Genomic DNA, 20,173 nt, shown 5'->3' on the forward strand with positions numbered 1-20,173 from the left:
TGTGTAATAAACTTATAATAAACTTACTCTAGATCTACTATTGCCAAAGCTATTTTGTCTGTTAAGTGAATCTTCGCTGTAGTCTTTTTGAATTTGGGATGTGGCCAAGTTATGGACGTTTGAAGTCACAGCAATTTGCGTTTGCGCCGAACTCATAATCACACCTCCGGTAATAATTCTGCAATAAAAAAAAATATAATACAATGTTAAATGGTGAAAATCAACAAATTTAATTAAGGTGGGAAATTAGAATTTTATTGAAATTGATGAAAAACTTTTAAAAAAATATACTAAATTCATTAACCATACAATTATTTTACATACATATGTGGATTACCGGGAAGGATCAGTAAAACTGTTTGTGATTCATACTTTGTACTGGATAGATCTCATAAATATCTCCCCAATTAATTTGCATATTGTTTACAGCTATACGATTGAATTTGAATGACATAATTACCTTAAATACCAAAATACGAATAATCTTTAGCCAATAATCTTCAATTTCATTTTGGTTTTTGTTATTTTTAATTTGTTTTTCTCTTTTTTTTTGTAAGGGGTTTTAGGGCCATTTGCTGAAACGAAACTTAAGTATTTTTGCGCAAACTGGCACATAAGGTTTTATGTAGAATGTAAATCCTCAATTTTCGTTTTAGCAAACGGCTCTTATACACTGTTATACTTAATTTGTTAATTAAATACAAATTGTTTAACAGGCAAGATAAAAATGTATAGGTTTGGAATTTATACAGAATTCCAAAAAGCAGAATAATGGATTTGCAGAATTTTGAAAACAGGATTTTGAAATACAGAATAATAGAAAAGAAAATAATGGAATACAGAATTATTATGTTCTTACAGATTTTTTTATTCAGATACAGAATTTTGGTCATACAGAATTTTTGAATACAGAATTACGACCCGTTCCCTAATTATATCTTATATCCCGATAATTTTATCTTATACCGAAAAACATTTGGAAGCATTCGGGGATTAATCAAAATCTATCCAGATATGTTATGTTGTTGTTATCCCATAAGAAAAAAAAAAGATGATTAACATAACATTTGCTGTCAAAAAGAAATCTCGAGTTATCCTAATATTTTTGGTATACAGGGTGTCCCAAAAGTAATGGTTCAAACCAAATATGCTGATAGGCCAAATCCTTGCGGTTTTCGATGAAATGTAATTCTTGTGGATTTGCGAAAAAAATCCTACTTTGGAACTGTTAATTAATTTGTACCGAAATGGAGTATGAAATAAAAAATATTTTTATTAATTAATTGTTCCTAATTATTAGGAAATGTTTTAGTGAAAGAATTGTGAAAAACAAAAATCAATTATGGGCGTAGGAAGTAAAATACTGGTGCAAGGTAGAGATTTTTCGAAATTTCACAAGAACTGCATTTAATCGAAAACCGTAAGGATTTGGGATGAACAAGTCACTGAATTCTGAAAGATCTTAAGTTGGCCTATAGCATATTTTGTTTGAACTATTACTTTTGGGACAACCTGTATTATATTCAACAACACAGATATTTATGTTCGCAGCTGAATTTCGCTAGTTTCTTGGATTTGCGTTATTTGCTTGTTGTTTCTTAATTGTTTTTAAATTCCTGTATTCAAAGGATGTAGGCATTCCTGGTAGGTATCTGTACCTACTCAATTTATTTATTTTTAATTTTTGACAAATAATAATGTCATATGTCACCTATCCAGTTTGGTGCTTCACAAAAATATGGAACACTCAAGTATCTCAAATATTCAATTCGATTGATTCTCAAACGCGAAAATTTATTACATTGTTGTTGTCAGCTGATTTTTGTAACTTTCTTAATATGAGTAACAACACATACATACAGCTGATCATAAGCTTGGCAAATCGATTTGAGAGATGACAGCAAGTTTTTGGATCTTTATATATTATATGAAATGTTTTTTGGTATTTATTTTAAAATTGCTTTTCGCTCTGGGATTACTATCTTAATTTGGATATTTTTAATCGAAATGGTAATATTTTTTTAGAAATAGAAATATCAAAACCCTACAAAGTCAAAAGGTCGATGTTTTCAAAAGCAACAAAAACTTGTTTCAACTTAAGTTTTCTATATTAACATTTGTAATGCGATTTGTATCCAAAAAATTATTCTCAAAATTTGTCACTTGTATTAAAAATCTGTATAAGATAAAGAGAAATTTCTTAAGCTGAGAGAATCTCTTATAAGAGGGCAATGTTTTCTTTTACATTAAACAAAAAAATATATAAATAAAATATTTAAAGCTCACACTTAAACGAAAAAGAAATGAAAGAAGAAAAAAAAAATTGAAAAAATGCCAACAACTAGGTGTACATACATATGTTATATGTATATACTCTTTAATGTATATTATATATATTTATATATTCAAAACAACTCTATGAAAGCAAACATTTCCAAGAATTTTCCTTTTTTTTTTATTTATTTATTTTGTTATCTCTTGGTGCTACACAGCTGGCCCCCAAGTGGGATGTTACTCTCAAAAGATCAACGTGACGTGCTTTAGTATATTCCACTTGTGAATTTTGCTTACCTTTGCTAACATTGATTATCCACATATTTTAGCAGTAAAAGCATCAGTTGGTGTTGTTTTTATTATATGAAATGTGTTTTCGTCGAGTCGATTGGTTCCCAACGTACCTCTTTATGTGTGCGGACTTAAGGACAACCAAGTTCAAATAAACGGAAACGGAACTTTGTCCCAGCAATTGATTTTTGTTAGTTCAAAGACTTTTGGATTTTCTTCACTCATTGTTGTTGTAATATTATAATTTGGCAGTGCAGTTTATATATTTTTTTGTTTAGTTAATGCTAAAACGGCAAAGACTACAGAATGAGTTTAACTATTTACGCACTTTTAGACTTTTCTTGTTAAAAGTTTATTTGATTTTATGTCATTTTAGTCATTTAGTCATGAAGAAATGTAGGTATAGGTAAAGGGTATAATGTTATGGGTTTTTTTTTTTTTTTTGTAAAAAAATTAATACAATTATAATAATAATTAACAATTTAATATATAGAAAATATTTTTTGTTGTATAGAAGGTTCCTATCACATAACACATCACTATCACTGTATGTTTTTATTTAGTTTTTATTTTTGTTATTGTTTTATTTAGTATTATTAATTAATTAGATAAGTTATAAATATAATTTAATACTTATATACAATTTTAGAAATAGTTTTTTGGTATTTATTTTTAATTCATAACAAATTTGTTTATTTTTTAATTTTATTTTAAAGCTTTTTTCGTAGATTGATTACTCCTGCATTTTTATTTTTTTCTGTTAAATTTATTTATTTTTGCCATTGTGACCACAAATTCGTTAAGATATATTGTCTATACACAAAGAACACAAACTTTGCAGGCTTCCTGTTTATTTATTTTTTTTTTTTTTTGGATGAAAAGAGTTGATTCTTTAGCACATTTTTTGTATTCTTATTTTTCAATTTTATTTAAGAAAAAAAGCTTTTATTTTATTTGTTTGGAGATCGGGTATTTTCTCAAGACATTGCACTATGTAATTATAAAAAACAACTACATTAACATCAGATGACTGTGAAATGAAATACCATAAATACTTTATATTTCGTTATTATTGATTTTTCTTTTCTCAGTCATTGTTAGTATGGGTGTACGTGTTTGTGTGTGTATTTGTGTATCTTATGCGTTGGCCCAAAAAAAATTGAGTATATCCTTTTTGGTATGGAAGTAGAAGTAGAACAAGTTTTATTTTTTTGTTCCTTTAATCACACAAGAGAGCATAGAAAAAGACACAAAAACAAAGAAGGAAGTGAACGTAAACGTAGCATTGTAGTAGCAGCAGCAGCAAAACAGTAGAACCTAGAGAACAGGATAATAAAATGAAGCAGCAGCACAACCCTCAACTGCCTTTAATATAAGCGAATAAACGTGCGAATTATGAAGAAAAGAAGACACCAAAAGGGGATTTAATAATATACACACACCATTTCGTTGACGAGGATGACTACGATTACGATTACGACTACCTATACCTACTGATACAGAGCTACTATACTAAATACTACAGTGCGTTGTGGTGCAAAGTCCAAGTTTTTAAGCCAACAACGACGACGACGACAAAGACGATGAAGATAATGCTTGTCGGTGGTTGTGGTGGTTATTGACATTGGTATTGAACGGAGAGCGAAGGGATGAAGTTGAAGACAAGAGTTAAGAACTGGGGTAAGGGCGCATTTGTTCTTCTCCCCAAATTCGTGACGGTAAGTTCGCAAATATATTTACGGTATTGCCAGTTAAATGAATTGTTATATTGAAAATAAATTAAATATCTTTCAAGAGTATTTCGGGTAATATGGAGAAGGCGGATAATATGGACCCCTGCCATAACTTTTTATTGGAAGTACAAGAATATTGTTTTCCTGAAACGTAAGTTCTCTAACGAAAAGACGTCCATTTAGTTAATTGTAGATTTTAATATTTAGTTAATTTGTAGAAAGACAAGCAACTATCTTAGGTATTATTGAAAGAAACATTTCAAAAAAAAATAGTCCACACTTTAAATAAAGTAAATAAGGTAGGTATTATTTTAAACAAAAAGGATTTTCCAAAAAAAATTTAATTAAAAATTTAATTAAAAAAAAATTAATTTAAAAACAAATGAAATTCAAAAAAATTTAATTTAAAAAATGTGAATGTAAAATGTTAAAAAACCAAAAACAACTATTCCATTCCATTATAACAAATTATTTAATTAATTATATAACTTTTTAGACTTTCGCGGTTGTTGTTAGACATGATACAAATTATTTATTATTTTATTAAGCACTGATTTATATTGAAAATATTTTTTTGTATAATAGCTATAATGAAAAAGTAGTTCAAAGCTGCTTTAAGTACTAAGCACTAGATAAATGTTTTCAAAGGAACGCAGCTAATATACAATTCTCAAACATTATCGAAAACAAAAATTGGTATGTCGTCCTGCAGAAAAAATTAACATAAAAATGAAAATTCAAGAAAAATCTCACACCACATATTCAATTTTTAACAAAAAATTGATTTTTTTTAATCCGAAAGTGATTTTTTGATTTTTTTTTTATAAATTTTAAAATTAGGCATATTAAAACGTTTTCTACAAAAAGTTAGGTTATAACACTGGTCTACAAAATTTATGCTATGATATACTTTTCTATAAGTTTTTGATGTGCTGAACTCGAATCTGAAGTCAGAAATAATATCCTATCAGCTCCCGTTTTTGAAATATTACCGTTAGAAAGTTCGAAAAAAATCGTTTTTTGAATTTTTTGGAGTTAACAAGATCTTCCCCACATGAACCAAAATATACTTTTCTGAAGGTTTTGGGTGTGATGAACTCGAATCTGAAGTCAAAAATATCCTATCAGCTCCCGTTTTGGAAATATTACCGTTAGAAAATGCAAAAAAACGTTTTTTTACCACTTTTGATGTTATGCCTTAATTTGAAGAATTTTTTTTAAATAGAATTCATAACGGTTTCTATTAGAACTATTTTCCTTCTTTCAAGAGCTGTTTAAATCTTTGCAATATCTCGTTTACTGCCGGAGATATCTTAAAATGAATTAAGTTTGTTTTTATCAAAAAGGAGATGAAAACGTGATATCTGTTTGATACATTACAATAACCCAAACAACTGACGATATCTCGAACAATAAAAAAAATATCGAAAAGATTTAAAAAGGTCTTGAAAGAAGGAATATAGTTCTTATAGAAACCGTTATAATTTATATTTAAAAAAAATGTCTTCACATTAAAGCATAACCTCAAAAGTAGTTTTTTTGCATCTTCTAACGGTAATATTTCAAAAACGGGAGCTGATAGGATATTTCTGACTTCAGATTCGAATTCAGCACACCGAAAACCTATAGAAAAGTATATCATAGTCTCGGCACCAAAAACCTTGTAGACCTGTGTAATCGGTTGAATCTCTAACGAGAGAGCGAAATATAAATAGAACAGTTCTGTGGCAGGTAGAAAAAAACAGTAGGTAAACCTAGTTTGCTTTTGTTATTGTTTTATCAAATACCTAATATATACTTTTCGTTAGACAAAAATCTCGTTTCAGAATTCAATTAAAACTGCATTTTTATTTTTTGTCTGTTAGGGATATATGAAAAAAAATAGAAGTGAAATCCTGGCAACTTTTATGTAGATTAAATCCTATCAACCAAAACGAGAAGCACTCTATGATGCAAGCAGCATTCGAACAAGTATAAAAAAGTAACCTTCTATCTATGTTTTTTATAATATGTAATGCACTGTACAAAAACAAAAAACATCATATAAAATGTAATAATTTTTTTTTTTTTGTATAAAAACATCACCATTAGTTGTATAGTATTATGTACATTTCATATTATCAGAAAATATAGAAGACAAAATTATGGCGCAATATCAACAGAATCAGAAACAGACACTTCCACAGAGGTGGAAGAAACAGTTGTTTTTTTTTTTTGTATTTATTTTTTGCAAGAACATAAACCTGTCAGCCTACGTTTTTCTTTTCGTTTCTATTATTATTTTTATTTATTTATTTTTCTTCTTTTTGTTGATATCTTGTTGTGTAATTGTACATTTTATGACGGGGGTTGTATGGTTGTAGGTACATATCTTTATCTATATTTTTCATGCAAGACGAGAAAAATTGCAAACAAACAAAAGCCGAGTTTTGTATTTGAAAAAAAAAAAAAAAAGATTTGAAATCCAAAGGATATCTCTCAGGCGAAAAGCAATTTCAAGGTTTTCTAAACAGGAACACAATGAATAGCGAGAGAGAATGAAACAAGAACAACCAGAGACAAATAAAAAAAATGAAGAAAAAAAGAAATATAGAAATAAATAAAGACGGGGAAAATAAGCACTATGCCATCAACAAGAAGACAATAACAACAACAGAAAAAAGTCCTAGTACGTATTGCTCTGGGCTCTGGGGGCATATTATGATAAAAAGAAAAAGTTCAACCAGTATCTTGCTTTTGTTTCTCTTTCGTGTGTAAAGGGTGTTTCAGTATGGGTAAATTATTTTGTACAGTTTTAATTATGCTGGATTTCTACGTGTTATTTTGTTTTACAAATAAAATACATACTTTTTAAGTCCGTTGACATAACAAGTAATTCTGTGCAGAATTGCACAGTTTTACAGTACGCAGCTTGTTTTTGGGAGATGATCCTTTCATTTTTCTTGGAAAATTAACTGTCTGGAACATACATTGTGGAAGTTATGCTATTACATTTCTATTTTGTATGTTTTTATTTCCAGGATAATATTGATATGATAAGTATAACACCATCAGGAAAGTTTCATGGTAAATAACGTTACATTCAATAATCATTTTTAGAAAACAAAACCGACTTCCATGGACCAAAACTGGGTTTTTTATGGTTTTTCTCATAGTTTCTATAGCCAACTGAACGAATGGGGACCACACTGCAGGCACCAGCTTTTCCAAAACAAAAAGAATTATCAAAATTGGTTCACTCAGTCCAAAGTTATGAGGTAACAAACATAAAAAAAAATACAGACGAATACCTCCTCCTTTTTGGAAGTCGGTAAAAAAGTTTCTTATTTCTGTCAATTTTAATATATAATAAAAATAATAAAAATAATAAAAATATTATCCAAGAATGTAGCTTACTAATTACTCCTATAAGTATGAAAAATAAAATTCTTATCGTAGAGTCCGATGTTATATACATACATTTTCAGTAAGATTTATAAAATTAATTTATTTTTAGGGATGTTTTTTCTACAACTCTATAATAACTCGTTTTTTTTTTAATTCGAAAATAAAAACAAATAAAATGAGAAGCTACTGAGTATTAGAAAAATTACGCTTTTTTCTTAAATTCATTAAGAAAACCAACATTTGTTCAATATTTCATACATTACATAAAGTAGTAAAAGCATGTTATCTGTGGTTTATTGATACAATATTAAAGAAAATGATGCATTTTAACTAAAGTTATTTTAAAAGACAATATTGTCTAACGCTATTAGCTTATAAGGGTTAATTTATTTAAGCGATCATAAAAGGATGTTATAGATATAAATAAATAAAGGTCTATATTGTTTTTTTTTTTAAATTTGTTTTTCTTTCTGGTTTATGTATAGTTTTTTTCTTTTTTGAAGTTGTAAAGCTTATACACCAAAAATGCTTGTGCAATTGGCATTCATTTATACTCCCCAAATTAAATTTCAAGTTATAAAGGCAAAGGTATAAAAAGAAATTTGTTTTTGGGCACTTGCAGAAAGAGTTGCCGTTTGTAAGTAATGATTTGTCAAAAAAAAACTGGCATAATTTGTTAACACTTTATGTTTTGAAACCAAAATAAAAGTGTTGATGCTATCGGTGATTCGAAATTTTGGTTATAAGAAAGAAAACACACCCAAACAAAAAATTTGATAAGAAGTAAGTAGTTGGTAATTGTATCTCCTTTTATAATGCACAAACAATTTTTGTAAAAAAAAAGGACTTTTCAGTATCTAGAAAACTTTTTTTTTTTGGTTTTCATGATTGTCGTGGCTTCAGATATACTATTCTGAATACAATTTAAAATTACTAATGGAATTGAATCGGTCATTTAAAAAACAATTTAAGTCCATCAGTTTACTGCTAGACTTAAGTCTTTTTGAAATGCCCGATTCAATTAAAAATAAATGTTGTATCATGGGGAAGGGTATAGCCCGACTCAGGACAACACGACTTTGTACACCTCAACTCACGACAGCCCGATTCAACCCATAGCCCGACTCAAGATAACCCGACTCATCGCAACTCGACTCAGGTCGAGTTCTTACCTGAGTCGAGTTGCGATGAGTCGGGCTATCTTGGGTCGGGCTATGGGTTGAATCGGGCTGTCGTGAGTCGGGGTGTACAAAGTCGTGTTGTCCTGAGTCGGGCTCTGCTTCTACTTACATGGTGTTTACTAGTAAATATCATTACATACTCAAAAACAGCATTATTGTTTTTCTTTTTAAATTTATGTTTATGTATAAACCATTTTAAAAGCAGAGGGTTTCTATTCTTATTTAATTATAATAATTTATAATAGTTACTATAATAATTATTATAATAATTTATAATAATTATTATAATAATTTATAATAATTATTATAATAATTTATAATAATTATCGAAATTCAGAAAAAATAGTTTTTCTGAATAAACCAATGGGGTTTTATTTTTGGATTTTAGAAAAGTGCCTAAAAATATCGAAATAATTAAGTAAATAATGAATTTATCGAATTTTTAAAAAAAATACGTGTTTTATTATAGGTAAAGGCCAATCGTTTTAATAACATACAAACAATTAGTAATTTATTTGTTCAAATGTAACATTAAAAACGTTAGAATAGCCTCAAAATAAAAAAAAGAACAATCGCAAAAGTAAAACAAAAATCCAATATTTTGCATTTCGTTTGTTTTTAAGCAACTTCTGTTTGTGAGTGCTGATTTATTGTTGTTTCTTAATTTTTGTATGTCAACCATATAAGACCATAATACGGAATCATAAAGAACACAATTATGTAAAAGTCGAATCTGGAAAGTATTGTGGAATATATTCATTCAAATTTTTTAAATTTAAATTGATTATTAAATTCGTATTAGTTTTAAATAGTAAAGTTTATTTGTTTTTAAAAACAAAAATGCCATTCAAACAACTATCATTTTAAGAACGATTGCAGTTGCTTATTTTAATATGCTTATTATTAAAAGAGTTGTTATTATTTAGTATTTAACGAGGAAATTTTGTAGACGCAAATTCAACAAATTATTATTGACGAGGATTGATGTTTTTGGCAACTTTCTGTCAACAAAAATTTTAATCGATTGACAATGACTGACAGGTGGGCAAACTATTTCACTAGCAAAAGGCGCCCACCAGTTGAAAACGGACGACAGCATAAGTGAAAATAGCTGCCAATGCAAAGTCTACGAACTAACGAAATACACACAAGTAAAAAGTTTTTGACCATTAAGTCATAATCCGTAGTTTAAACTTCAAATAATAAATAAATAAATACTAAATAGTAAGTCCTTCTAACACTGTTATGGAAAATCAATTGTTACACCCTTATTAGATAAGATACATAACAATTATTCAAAAAACAAAATATTCAAAACAAAAAACATCTTTTTTTTTGCACAATAATATAAAATTGTGATCAACAGTATTTCTTAAATACATATCATAAAAATTATCAGAAAAATTAAATCAATGTCAAAAACAGTCTTTCTGTCAGTACACGTAAACACACAATTATTGAAACACCCTTTATTACATAGTCAAAGGAACAAGGATTAATTTCCTTGAATATTTCAAATTATAGGTATGTAGATAAACAGTATTTGAATTGCACAACATGTACAAGAGAAACAAAAAAAAAAAAAAAAAAAAAACATGTGCGACACGTGCGCACTACGAATATTATATACTTCGACAATGTAGTAGTTTTGAGTTTTTTTTTTCTTTCTTGTTTTAATACGAGTACAGGAATGCTCTTCTTCATCGCCATCTTCGTCGTGACCATGGTGAGGATTTTGACGTAATTATACATAATCCATAAAATAATAAATTATGTTCTTAGACACATTTCTCATAAATATTTAATCAAAGATACTTTTTTCTGATGGTAGAACAACAACACGATTGTTAAGCAAACCATTTTACAGCCCTAAAGAGTAAATAAACATGAATTCCAAAAATGTCCGTAAAAGCTAACAGATTTGCAAGCTTATAAGGGTAGTTAGGAGGTGCTACAATTTCTTCATTGTCTGTGTATAAAAATTTCACTGTGCTAGCTGTGTCCACTTCATGTACCTCTACAACTTGCTACATCAACCATCAACCAACATTGGCAAACATTAGAAAGGCGAAGTTCGAAAATTTGGGCCATCGCATAAAAGCTGCACAATCGATATAATTGAGAAAAATTCGAGCAAGGAACAGAACAGAACACACAATACACAAACTATACTATTCACATCCAGCAAAAGCCATCAAGTTTATGCACTAAACTGTGTGTGGAATGCAATAAGATACATATATACACACTTTTGTGTCGAAAGGAGATAAATACTTCCTGCAAACGCAATCTCAATTATATATGTAAAAATATATGTACTTGGACTCGGACATGTAGTGTATCTATGTATCTTTGTTAGAATTTAAATAGATTCACACGACGAGAAATCCCTGTACTCTACTTCGACTTTATCGTGAAAATTTCGTTTTGTTTTTTTTTTTTCTTCAATAAAATTTTCTTTTTTTTTTTCACTCACTTTTCTGCACATTTATAAACTTTTTCTAGCTTTTTCTCGTTAATTTCTATTTCTTGATTATTTTCGTTTCGAATTTTGTTTTTCTTCCGATGTCAGCTTCCCATTTGTAAAAATTTATTTTTTGTTCCTTTTTTCTCAGATGAAATAACACGGCACTTGAAATTTTTATTAAAACTTTTTTTTTTTTGTTAATCCAACACGATTTGTTTATTTTTGTTTTTAATTAAATTGAAAATCTATAAATTTTTTGAATTAAAAAGGTTACATGGCTTTTTTTTCATTCTTTCTTTAAATTTTTATTAAAAAAAAAATAATTCCTGCCCGACTTCCATTTTTATTGTTGGGTATACAATTTGTCCGTGCTTCTATTCCAAGTTGATATACATGGGAGAGCGTACGAATTGATACTGGGCCATGAGCATTTCAGGGTTGCTTTTGGCTCGTTCGGGAAAAAAAAGCTCCCGGATACTCATCAAGCAAGCAGTCTTCTAGTGCGCTGTTGCCTTTTTCGTTTACCTACCAATGCACAATCATACAGTAGTCTGTGAAAATTTGGTTTAAATCTAATACCTGCTTTTTAGTTAAAAGTTCTGTGAATTCATAAGGACAGTTATAATTGTTAAATAACACATAATATGTATTGCAAAAATAAACAAGAAAATTGGTTTTCATAATCTTGTGTAAATAAAATAATAAATTGAAGAATATTTTATTGACATACTTAAAAAATATATATACTAAAAAAAAAAATAGACTTTAAATGCGCCATATTAATATTATTGTTTTGATTTTTCAAGTATTAGTTTTTGAACTAGTGCTATCGAAATATGCTTACGAACAAAAAGTACGTAAACTTCCTTTTTTGAATAGTACGGTTTTTTCTCATAGCAATTTTTAAAACAAAAATGTTGACAGCGTTCAATGATGGATTCAATTACATAGGTATTTTAATGTAAACAAAAATTATTGCTGAAAAATGTTTTCTTCCACTTTAAAAATGTCTTGACTTTCCCCGACCGAATTTTTGTTCCCTGATTTTCCAAGCGAGTGGCAACTATGTAATTGACTTTAAGATTCCAAGAAATCTAAAAAAAATGTGGTTAAGCTATTTGACAAAAAAAATGTATAAAACCTTAAAATTTGCAATTTTTAGTGGCCTTCAGATCTGCCTTATTACTTCTACTAATCTGGAAGAAGAATGTACAGATACTCCAAACGTCGGCGTCGACATTAAGCCTGATAAGAATTACCATTTTGAATCAAAAATAAATGTCAATAATAAAGCAATATTCCATCTAACTATTTCAATTGTTTCATTCCACAAAAAAAAAAACACTTATAGCATGCTAATTTTTTTAACTCCCAATATCTCGAGGATAACTTGTTGCACAGAATGAACAAGTATGTACAGCTGTGTTCAAAATAATAGTAGCGCCTGCAACAAAATAATATTTTTTATATTTACGGTGCTTCTACGGTTAAAAATTTAATTTTTTTGATGTCAAAGTTTGTTACGGTCAATTACTAATTAATGTATCGTAGTTTTAAAATGAAAAAGAAGGTGCTAAATAATTTTTCATTGACCTTTGGTTGTTCTTCCTAATTTGGCCTGTTCAAAATAATAGTAGTTAAAGTTATTTTTGAAGAATTTAAAAGCGGTTTATAACTTAGAATATTTATTTTTGCTTTAAAAGTATGTACTCATATAATTTGAACAATTTTTCAACAAAAAACGATTTGTTTCGGTTTTAATCTATTTAAAGTTCGAAGAGCAGAACACTGCAGTTCGGATAACGGAAACTTATACGAAAGCTGCTTGAAGAAGGGAAAACCTACTTGGAAATTCAAGGTTATATTAGGATAGTTACCTACAATGGTAGCCAATGCAATAAATTCAACAAAAGACCCGAAACGCGCGGTAGAAAAAGAAAAAAGACCGTCGTAGATGACAGGCGTATTATCCAGATGGGCAAAGTTGAGCCTTCTGCATCGCCGTTTCAAATCCGGAGGCGTTTGCAGTGCAGTGAACATTTGGGGGCGACTGTTAGAGACTAATTTGTACGCTTGAAGTCCACGAAAAGTTCCGCGGAACATATTAAAAAGCGAAACCAGTTTGTAAAAGACCACATAAACTGGCCAACGAACTAATGGCGTAACATATTGTTTACTGATGAGAGCAAATTTGTCCTCTTTGGTGGTACTGGATCTCCACAATACGTCCGACGTCCACCCAATACGGAATATGTTCCAAAGTATACGACGAAAACAGTTAAACATGGAGGGTCAAAAATTTTAGTATTTTAACATATTTCTTTGTTAACAGCGGAACTTTTCGTGGATTTCAAGCGTACAAATAAGTCTCTAACAGTCGCCTCCGAATGTTCACTGCACTGCAATTCAGGCTTAAGGCCTTCTGAATTTGAAACGGCGATGCAGAAGGCTCAACTTTGCCCATCTGGACAATACGCCTGTCATCTACGACGGTCTTTTTTCTTTTTCTACCGCGCGTTTCGGGTCTTTTGTTGAATTTATTGCATTGGCTACCATTGTAGGTAACTATCCTAATATAACCTTGAATTTCCAAGTAGGTTTTCCCTTCTTCAAGCAGCTTTCGTATAAGTTTCCGTTATCCGAACTGCAGTGTTCTGCTCTTCGAACTTTAAATAGATTAAAACCGAAACAAATCGTTTTTTGTTGAAAAATTGTTCAAATTATATGAGTACTTACTTTTAAAGCAAAAATAAATATTCTAAGTTATAAACCGCTTTTAAATTCTTCAAAAATAACTTTAACTACTATTATTTTGAACAGGCCAAATTAGAAAGAACAACCAAAGGTCAATGAAAAATTATTTAGCACCTTCTTTTTCATTTTAAAACTACGATACATTAATTAGTAATTGACCGTAACAAACTTTGACATCAAAGAAATTAAATTTTTAACCGTAGAAGCACCGTAAATATAAAAAATGTTATTTTGTTGCAGGCGCTACTATTATTTTGAACACAGCTGTATGTTACTATTACATTACTCAATGTACCTACTGACCTTGTTCATTATTCCTAATATTTACACTTAACCTTAACAATGCCAAATATTTATGGTGGCCGTAGTAATGTGATCACCCACTGTAAAACAATGCAAGTAAATATCAAAAAATGTAATGAAAAAGTAAATATTTTTTAAAAATTTTAATATTTCGGATTCTAAAGGCTAAATATCTTTTCTTTTTTTTTCACCTATTCAAATTTCTTCTTTTTTTCAAAATGAATTAAATAAATAATATGCAAAAAATATTTCCTTCGACAGATAAAATAATTTTTCGCTTTAAATTTAAATTTTCCTAAGCAACACAAACCATCTTTAAATATTCTAGCACTAAAAGTAATTAAAAACTCATTAGCATTTAGGTACATTTAATTTAGAGACAGCAAAATGCACTATAAACTAAATTTAATTCAAAATATAATAATAATAATAATAGAAGTATGTATTAAAAGAGTGACTTCAGATGGACAGTAACTTATTTATTTAAGTATGAACTGCAAAACGTTGTATAGTAAAATGATGAATCATTTTAGATACATAAACACAGCTGTCAATACAATCATTATGTCAATACATTATTGTATTGTATTCGGCAAATTAAAATACCTGCAGTTTTTTTCAATGATAAATTTAATACCATTATTATGAACATCTAATTTTCACTTTAAGTAAACTTAATATTAAAAAAATATTTTTAAACAACATGTACTCGATTGATTCAAAGTAAAATCAAAACTAAAGATTCAACAATATTGGTTTTCGTTTCATTTTTCATATTCTAATATCTAATAGGTATGTATTTGACCCACCAAAACATAGAAAATGATGCCACCGAAGTCTTATAGCTGAATTTTCACCAGCGCAGCGCCAATTTGATCTCATAAATAAAAAAATATTTTTGTCACTAACAAATATTTATTTATTTATGTTCCACATACGCCACAATGACCGTTTTTAGTTTGAACTTTGGACATTTATTCCAAATTTGTTACCGCTATTACAAAACACTGAAACAAATGGACTTTGAGTGGAGATAACTCTTTAAAACCTAAATAAATCTATGTATCTGGAATTTAAATTGGCATTTAAGCCAATCAGGAAAGAGTAGAATTTCGAAATACGTTAAAAAAGTAATTTAGGTTTTTTTGTATACATATTTTTTGATAAATAACCAAGTTTAATTTTCAACTGAAAAATAGTTTTAAGATGTCAATGAACATAATTAATAGCTTTGCTGAATTATGGATTTAAAAATAGCTATTTTTTTATTTCCTTGTTTAATTCAATCAGACTTATTCCAGAAATTTAAAAAAAAAATAAATAATTTTATAAAAAATATTATACACAGCAATGTAAAAAAAAAATATTTCATAGTTGTTGTTTCATTACAAAAATGTATATTTAATGTTTCTGCATTTTAAGAGTTCTTTTTTTTTTTATTTTGAAAAGAGAATTATTTTCTCTTTGAAATTAAACAAAAAAGCTCAACGATAATTCTTTGAAAAAGCCTGATATGTCCCAGATACGAAAAACTACACCTTCTTACCTATGGATATATTGGTATAGTGTGTCCGTGCATAGATGTGGTATATGAAGGAAGGCAGTAGCATATCCTATCCCTATGTTATAGGAAAAAAACACATCACATCGAACGCAATGTAGGAACAACAGCAGCCAACGACCAACAACCGACAACGACGACGAAAAGCAAAACCAGCACGTATCGGATAAATTTTATTTAGGTCACGAGTGAAACTTGCTGCGCGTCTTGGGAGAGGACATCATACAGAACCCTTCTTGCCCTTTTGATGCGTTTACTACATACAAGATACAATATTATACATAATGTACAACTTATGTCGACGTCCTTTTTAATTTAATTTAAGTTTCTTGTTTTTTCTTCTTTTCTTTCATTTTTCTAATGCACACCCTTGAGCCTTGAAGATAAATAACAGAGAAACCAAGAGAGATCACTTAATAAAAGTGGTTTAATGCGTTTTAGAGAATAGAAAACCGGAAAAACGGAAATGTTTTCTGAATTAAATTTGAATAGTTGGAAAATTTATTATTCTTCTACTTTTTCTGAAAAAGAAAAAGAGAAAACATCATTTACGCATATTTGGAATTGAATAAAGTTTTTTTTTTTATTATTATTATTATGATGGAAAAGGACCGTGATATTTGAACGACCATACACTTTAATCAGTCAAGGCAATGTTGTTATTGATTTTCAACATTCTCTTGTTCACAAAACAACGAACCAAAAGCAGCAGCAGCAGCAGTAGCAAGCATGTACTCTTTGATGGTGGGGTGTCGGGTCTTCTATATATTGTACATGATGGTATGGAATAGTAGGTATAGTCCTGTGATGCTCAGGTATGTCAAGGCATGTGGCATCTTTGTACATATGTATTCTAAATAATGATACATATAAGTTGTGTGCACGACGAAACATGGGGTATTGGTTTTTCGCTATAAATTCACCTTAATTAATACTTTGCTCATATGTCATCGTCAAAATTTTGTTTGATTATGGTGATAATTTTTTTTAAGAGAATAACTGGAAAAGTGTTTTACATTTTTAATTACAATCAATTTTATTTGAGTGTACTTTTCGTACAGTAATGCTATTTAGTGTAGGTATTAACTTCCCAAAAGGGATAATAACTATGTTAAAGTTATTGAAACAGCACAATGGCTCACCAAATCAATAATAATTTTGAATTGACAATCGTTGTGATGAGCAAAGAAACATCCGCATTTGGGTAATTTTAACAAAATTATTAAAGTCAAAATACGAAAGATAAAGAGACGGGACGACTAAAATCGATTAGAGCTATAAAAAAGGAAACTGAACCTAAATATGTGTAAACTAGAGATAAAACAGACTTTTCTATTTGACACAGGTTTACTGTAACAACAAGTTAAACCAAATATCATTCAAATTGTGTTATGAAACCAGAAGCTAAAAATTATCATTTGGGCGTATGTCTCAAACAGCTTGTTTTTCATTTTCATATTATTGCCCCCGTTCTAGGTCGTAAAATTTTGAAATTATACCATAATGATTTGACAAATAGAAAAGAGACCACTTCTTCGATTCAGTATTCAGGTTTAAAGTTATCTCGAATAAATGATGACAAATTATTCAGAGTATGAGTTTATAATCCGTTTGCCACACATTTTTCATATTAGGTACCACTTTCTCAAGTTTTATTCGTGTCTATTGACAATTCGGAAAGATCTTCCACTAAAATGTGACGCACATCATTGCTCAGAAAGATTAGTTTTTCATCATGATGTACTTGTGAAAACATTAGAACAATAAAGTTGTCCCCAATTTAACTTAAACTTAAAGTAACAACTACAAAATTGTATTCAAGTGATTGTTCTAAGCCATTTCTTTAAGCTTCCTAACCATTGTAACGTATTCCAAGCCAAAATTCTAACGTAACATAGTATAGGATCCGAAACCCCTCCGTTCCCTCTACTCTCGTACGACCACTCCTTCCTTATGGTATATAGTACATATATTATAAATATAATAGTATAGTGTTCAGGACTTAACAAAGATTGTGTTATAAAAAGTTAGAAAAGATGCAAAGGTGAGCTAACGTAGGCACCACAGAGGCAATTAGAAGCTGATACACCTAGCGTACTCTTACACCTTTTACCTATTGATCAGCAACTTTTATAAACTCTTCTTCCTCCAATAACACCAGCTACTTCTACTACAATCCCTACTCTGACCCTACGTTAACTTTGTAATCTTAAACTCTCTTCTAGAATTGTATGAAAGGATGATGAAGTTATGAGAGATTTCGACAAAAATATCTACCACCGATGATGGCTCAAAGATGTAGTGCACCAGCACGATTGGATGTCATCGCAAGTTTACAAATCGCACTTTCGTTTTGTGTTTAATTTTAATTCAGCCTGAATATCGGACATAATGGGAATAGGACCCATTGGTACTGAGTTTGGGCCAAATATAATTAAACCAGTGCCTTTATTCGTTATGAGCACTCGGAATAGTAGATCAAAGTCTAGATCGCTTTCATAAATGCTACGGAATGGCTATAAATCGTATTCTCATAAATATTTAAACGAACTTTGAATATGCTGGGTATCCTAGAATTCTTTATTAATGAACAAGCTGTAACAATCACATCAATTATAATTGTTTATTTAATATAACGCGGACCTCAAATCGATATTTTAAACGTAGGTACTTTGCAAAATGTATCTTTCTAAACAAATTGAGTGAGCTGAACGATCAAATTCAACTAAGCAGTGAAACATCCTGCTCAAAATAGTGTTTCATTGCGAAATGGAACAATTCAAGTACTAGCTAGTGTCTACTGAACATTCAATTAAAATAAACGATTCGAACAATATTTAATGTTTCAAATATAAAACCCAGAAATATGTACATTGTACATTCATTAAATAAATTACTTCGTCAAAAAAATGCATCCTACGCCTCACCAACAAGTAAAATTTTGTTTTTTAAAAGCTTGCTAGTTTGCATTCTTTCATTTCTACTACGCCACAAAAGTGCGCATGATAGAAATCGTCATTTTCCTGTCATCTAATTTCCGAATGAAATCACTAAAAGACTTTTGACATTTAACCAGAACCACACATGAGGCCCAAAACAACAAATTGTATGCGTCATATATTTTCATGTCATTTTACACAGAGTGGCAATTTATTCTATGCAAGTTGTGGTTTTCACAAAAGCTTTTTTCTAAATTTTTATACTTTCATACTATTAGTAAATTTCAATTTTAAACAAAACAAAATACATAGAAATACTCGTTTCTACATACATTTTAAAAAGAAACACCTTTAAGAATGATCGATGGCGAAGTGATTTTTAAATTCGGTTGCAAGATCTGACATAACATAAGCAACGGCTGGTTGTTTTCCGTCACTAGCATCATTGATCTTGAAATGAATGAAACTTTGACGTAGGCAAGAAAATATAAATTTTTGGTTTATTTTGCATTCAATGTTTCTTCAGTCGCTTTATCTCGATCGATGATGATGGTGTTGTTGTTGTTGTTGGCGAAGATAAATTCATTCCCCGGGAACACTAATGATAATTGGCAAGTATCCCAAAAAATAAAAAAAAAAAATGCTCGATGTTTACATATAAATATATAAATTTACTAAATACTGTTGGTTGTGTTTCACACTTAGAGAAATGCTGTGCTTTAGGTTTTCAAAAAAAAATTCTAAAATTAAATTCACTCTCTTTCTCTACCTTGAGTCAGCCGTTTTGTTGTTTATAATCTTAAATTTAAATATTTTAACGTTCGCGTGTTTACATAGTTTTGCTGTTCTTCTTCTTTCTTCACAATCAAATAATGATATGTATTGGCCAACTCAGAATTTAGCGTGGGAGTTATTGTTTGTTTAGTATTCTTATCAATTTGACAAATAAATGCAATTTGTAAAGAAAATATTAAGAAAATAATTTTAAGCATGTGTTTTTAATTACATTATTATGTAGGTTATAATTTAAAAAGCAAGTTAAAATTCACACAAAATTCAAAATCGAATTTTTTAACGGTTATATCTTTTATTTTCAAACTCAAAAGGCCTAACTATGTATATTAGGCTGTGTCATTTTAAGGCAACTTTTCTTTTTTCAAATAAAAAACAGGCTTAACATTTTCGAAAATATGAAGATAAAAGTCTCTCAAAAGATGAGCTCTTATAATTAATATTTAGAGGTGCCTATTTCTGATGTTCTATTTTCCATATAAATAACATGG

The 20,173-nt window shown here is 29.3% G+C and overlaps 1 protein-coding gene across 2 annotated transcripts in view; it reads right to left on the minus strand.

The window, feature by feature from the left end:
- LOC129908155 (protein encore) overlaps positions 1–20,173 on the minus strand; it is a 42,767-nt gene that overhangs the window by 16,051 nt on the left and 6,543 nt on the right. For both annotated transcript variants that reach the window (XM_055984480.1, XM_055984479.1), the window contains exon 3: positions 28–178. In XM_055984480.1, coding sequence (XP_055840455.1) covers positions 28–156 — 129 coding nt within the window. In that variant the 5' untranslated portion in view covers positions 157–178. The remainder of the gene's footprint in view (positions 1–27; positions 179–20,173) is intronic.

This window comes from Episyrphus balteatus, chromosome 2 (genome assembly GCF_945859705.1).
Source record: "Episyrphus balteatus chromosome 2, idEpiBalt1.1, whole genome shotgun sequence".
Classification (NCBI taxonomy): domain Eukaryota; kingdom Metazoa; phylum Arthropoda; class Insecta; order Diptera; family Syrphidae; genus Episyrphus; species Episyrphus balteatus.